Raw genomic sequence first — 4,119 nt, 5'->3', positions numbered from 1 at the left:
CCTGTGCAGGAGAGGGTCGTGGCTGGCTTCCTAGGGACGAGAAGGGGGCGAGCCTGGCACACGGCTGGAGTGGACGTGCGGAGACGGAGCAATCAACCCCCCCCAACACACACACTTTGATACCAGTCTCTCCGGGCCCAAAACACGTGCTTTCTCTGAAAAACAGAGCCCAGCCACTGCTGGAGCGTAAAAGCAGCGGCCAAGCTTTCGAGAGGAGCAAGGCAGCTTTTTGCTGAGGGCTTGTCTGCCGTTTCCCCAAGAAGTTTTTTAGCTCATCCCCAGCAGCAGCTTCGCGCATCCCACCTCGTGCTCCGAAGCCACTGTCCACAGGATCTCCGGGAGGGAATCTCCTGGCTGGGACTGGATCACGTCCACCAGCATCTGCTTAGTGCTAGAGACCAGAGGGAGAGGTCAGGCGTCTGCTCCGGACCATCACCCTCCTCCACCAGAGCAGCACATTATTTAGTTGCTTCCCAAGGGTTTCTTGCCCCCCTTGAGCATCCCAGCCGGCATCCCAACCCCCAGCAAGCTCCCCTGAAGCCCGCAGAGCCCATCCTCACCTCAGCAGCAAGCTCCTCCTGTCGCTCTCCTCGCTGCTGGCCGCCGGCACCAGCTTGCTGGTGAGGGTGAGGGAAATCTCCATTTTGCTGAGCTGGGAGAGCATCTGCTCGGCACTGCTGTCCGCCGGGCTGGGAACGCTCTCCCCTGCGAGGGCAGAGAGAGCCCAGGTAGCCACATTGGGTCAGGAGGGCTGGGTTCCCCAAGCCCAACGCAATCCAGCTAGAGCTTCATCCAAGAAAAGCATCCTGATCTCCATCCTCCTTCTGCCGGGGTGGGCGGTGGGTCCCGGAGCTCTACCTACCGACAAGGGACTGGACCGTAGGCAGCTCATCAAGATCTTCCAGAAGCTCGTGCAGGGGGTCTCCGTGGTGCGGCGCGATGGAATCCTGGTGCTCGAGCAGGAGCTGGATGGTGCAAGGGAGGAGAGTCAGTGGCAAAGGAGCATGCAAAGAAACGGAGCGAAGGCCAGTCAGGAACGATGCAACACCCTTTGCGCCCAAGAGGGGACTGCAAAGTTACGAGGTTCAGGGAAGGACAAGCAGCAGAGAACCTGCAGAATCTGGATTATTTGCTTGCTTAAAAAGGGGAAAAAAAGGCCAGGAGGAGCGGTGCTGGTGGTGGGATACAGAGGAGCATGATGAAACGCAGCAGAAAGCCCAGGAGGTGAGAGCAGAAGAAATGGAACCTGCTTGTTTGCTGATGAGTTTTATGCCCTTACCTTGTGTGTGTTGATGAGCTCTCCCACTGTGATGTAGATGACCGGTTTGGCCACCGCCACCATCTCCGAGTATTCGTCCACATTAAACCTCTCTTCTGGCTCAGGGACGCAGCAGGCAGCAGAGATGAACCTCCTGCAGAGAAGAACCTCCTTGGTCAGCCCCGAAAACCCTGCCACCGGCTCGTAGCCACCCTCCCACCCCGATGCCCTCCTGGTGCCCACCTGAACTTGTTGTGGGTGTCCTCCAGGTACTGGTTCACCCCGCAGAGATGCGCGTTCTCCCCATCAAAGGCCTTGCGGGCGGCCGCGTGCTGCAGCACTTTGGCGATGGAGCCCAGGCTGCGGCGGTGGTCGGGGTGCAGGGTCACCCCGGCCAAGATGTCCACGACGTCGAAGCCATCGGGGGCCACCACCGCTGGGTTCATGAAGCGGTAGTAGAGCAGGTTCCCCACGATCTAGGGGACAAGACAGGCTGGGTGTTGGGGAGCACAGGGGCTGGTAGCTCAGCAGGGAAGACTGTTTTGTCCTTGCCCTGCCCGGTGGGACCCTCCCGGAGGGGACAGCAGCACAGAGAAGAGCCTTCCATTGGCATTTCCTTAGTGGCTCAAAGAAAACATTGACTTGAAGGCGTTTTTAAGTCAAGAGGACTTCTGTAGAGGGATACTGGCCCTTCACACACACACGGTTGAACCCCACCAAGCCGCGCAGACCCCCCAGCCCCGGGGTACCTTGTCGATCTCCTCCTCCGAGGCCTTGGGGAATTTCTCAGCCAAGGATGTCCTCAGGATTTTGGCCACGTAGCGCATCCCATAGCTGAGGAGAGGGCAGGGAGAGGTCCATCAGCATGTGGGGCAGCACCGGGCTCAGCCACCCTGCCCCATCCCTACTACCCATCACCCAAGAAGCGGCAAGCCCCCCCAAGCCTTGGGGCGATGGAGGAGCCCATAGGAGGGGCTGGCGGCTGCAGCATCCCTCAACTCCCTCCCCTCCCCTGCTGCCAGCCCAGACGTCCCTGAAAGAAGTCTTCATCCTCCAAGATTACCGCAAAGCTCAGCTTCTTCCTTGCAGATACCTCAATGCCACTAGTAAAGCGCTCAGAAATGGAGTGGCAAGAAGAGCCCAGCGGGGCATTCCCGGAGGAGCAGAAGCAGCAGCACCCGCTGATACCCGAATTTCCCCTTGTTGACAGTGCAGCAACTCAGTCCTGCAGCAGCTAAGGGGCTGGGAAGCCCCCATCACCCAACCTCCCTTTCTAAAGCCTCGCTGAAGCTACCTTCAAGCCAACAGCACTGCAGGGACATGCGTACAAACCGTCGAGATACATACGGGATCTTGTCTACAGAAGAGGTGATGGCAGAGACAAATTTCTCCGTCATCGTGAGGAGGTTGCGGATAGAAATATCCAGCCGCCTTTGGACCTCGGGGTGGCTGAGAGCCTGCTCAGGGCTGACCTCGTACGGGAGCTTGCTGTGGATGGAAGACAAGGTCCCCATCACCATCCCAACGCCCGTCACCCTGTGGTCGGGCTAAGCCTCCTTGCTCAGGGCCTGACCTTTTCTGCCCACTCTGCGACTCGGTCTGGTTGATCCACGCCTTGTAGATGTCCACAGGATTGGTGCGGATGCTGAGGGTCTTGTCCTGCAGGACCTCCTGCACTGGGCCACCCAGGATCTGCCGCAGGGCGTTCTGCCCGCGCGCGTTGCGGTAGAAGCTGACCACCAGCCGGATCACCGTGGCGTTCCCCGTCAGGATGTCATGGACGTGGTCCACCTTGGACCTGGGGAGAGAGACGGGATGGATGGGATGAAGGGGATGGACGGGATGAAAGGGATGGACCACTGTGTTTGTTTTCCAACGCAGGAGGCAGCAGCCAAAGGAGATAACTGCATCCAAGCTGATGCCCCTGGTTCAGCCTTTTCCTGGACCTGTCCCCAAACTGGGGCACCCATGGCCACCCACCTGATCTCCTCCTGCAGCGCTGCTTTGAAGAGCTGGAGCAGCAGGTAAGCCTCCCGTGGGTTGGACGCATAGTTGTAAAGTGTAAAGATGACCGACTCCATGAACTTGGTGGACTTGTTCTGGGGCATCTGGAAGATCAGCCTGGCCAGGTACATAGGCTGGGTCTGCAGGGACGAGGAACACCAAGCTAACCCCAAGTGTCGTGGAGTGGCAGGGGGTGGTGGGTGCCCAGGGTCCCGGCACTGCTCCCCCAGCTGTGGTGGACACACCCAACCAACCTGCAGCAGGTAGAAGAGATGCTGGTAGGCCTCCAGCTTCTGCCGCTTCTCCTTGCTGAGCGACTTGAGCCCCTTCTGCTTGTCTATGGACATCATCTCCGAGAGCTGCTCCTTGTTCTTCTTGGTCAGCTTCTTGCAGTGGGAGACCACCTCCTGGAGCCGCACGGGCAAGGAGAGAGAAGCGTTGGTCACTGCCGGCGAGCTCCGGCGTTCAGCCCAGCTTCTGGGGAAGGGGAGGCAGAGGGACCTCAACGCTCCCCAACCCCTTCAAGCTTTAAAAGCGAAGCGGAGGGAAGTTCAAGCTGTGATGCCAAGGAGGGGAGGACCAGCTCTGCGCTGGCTGAACAGGCTCGGGCGCTGCGGCAGAGCCACACGAGGTGGGCGTTGGTCACTGCCGGCGAGCTCCGGCGTTCAGCCCAGCTTCTGGGGAAGGGGAGGCAGAGGGACCTCAACGCTCCCCAACCCCTTCAAGCTTTAAAAGCGAAGCGGAGGGAAGTTCAAGCTGTGATGCCAAGGAGGGGAGGACCAGCTCTGCGCTGGCTGAACAGGCTCGGGCGCTGCGGCAGAGCCACACGAGGTGGCCGAGCTTCTCCCCTCGCCGCC

At 59.7% G+C, this 4,119-nt stretch overlaps 1 protein-coding gene across 1 annotated transcript in view; it reads right to left on the bottom strand.

The window, feature by feature from the left end:
• Positions 1-4,119, bottom strand: part of LOC104076092 (ras GTPase-activating-like protein IQGAP3) — a gene marked incomplete at both ends in the record, with an annotated part of 6,667 nt that overhangs the window by 812 nt on the left and 1,736 nt on the right. Inside the window, 10 exons of the mRNA XM_009576820.1 lie at positions 304-391; positions 561-705; positions 863-965; positions 1,280-1,412; positions 1,502-1,734; positions 2,008-2,092; positions 2,606-2,746; positions 2,832-3,056; positions 3,239-3,402; positions 3,517-3,739. Of these exons, the coding sequence (XP_009575115.1) occupies positions 304-391; positions 561-705; positions 863-965; positions 1,280-1,412; positions 1,502-1,734; positions 2,008-2,092; positions 2,606-2,746; positions 2,832-3,056; positions 3,239-3,402; positions 3,517-3,739 (1,540 nt within the window). The remainder of the gene's footprint in view (positions 1-303; positions 392-560; positions 706-862; positions 966-1,279; positions 1,413-1,501; positions 1,735-2,007; positions 2,093-2,605; positions 2,747-2,831; positions 3,057-3,238; positions 3,403-3,516; positions 3,740-4,119) is intronic.

This window comes from Fulmarus glacialis, unplaced genomic scaffold, assembly GCF_000690835.1.
Source record: "Fulmarus glacialis isolate BGI_N327 unplaced genomic scaffold, ASM69083v1 scaffold40414, whole genome shotgun sequence".
NCBI lineage: Eukaryota > Metazoa > Chordata > Aves > Procellariiformes > Procellariidae > Fulmarus > Fulmarus glacialis.
Note: the sequence above shows the minus strand (reverse complement) of the source record. Positions and strands in the feature narration are given on the sequence as shown.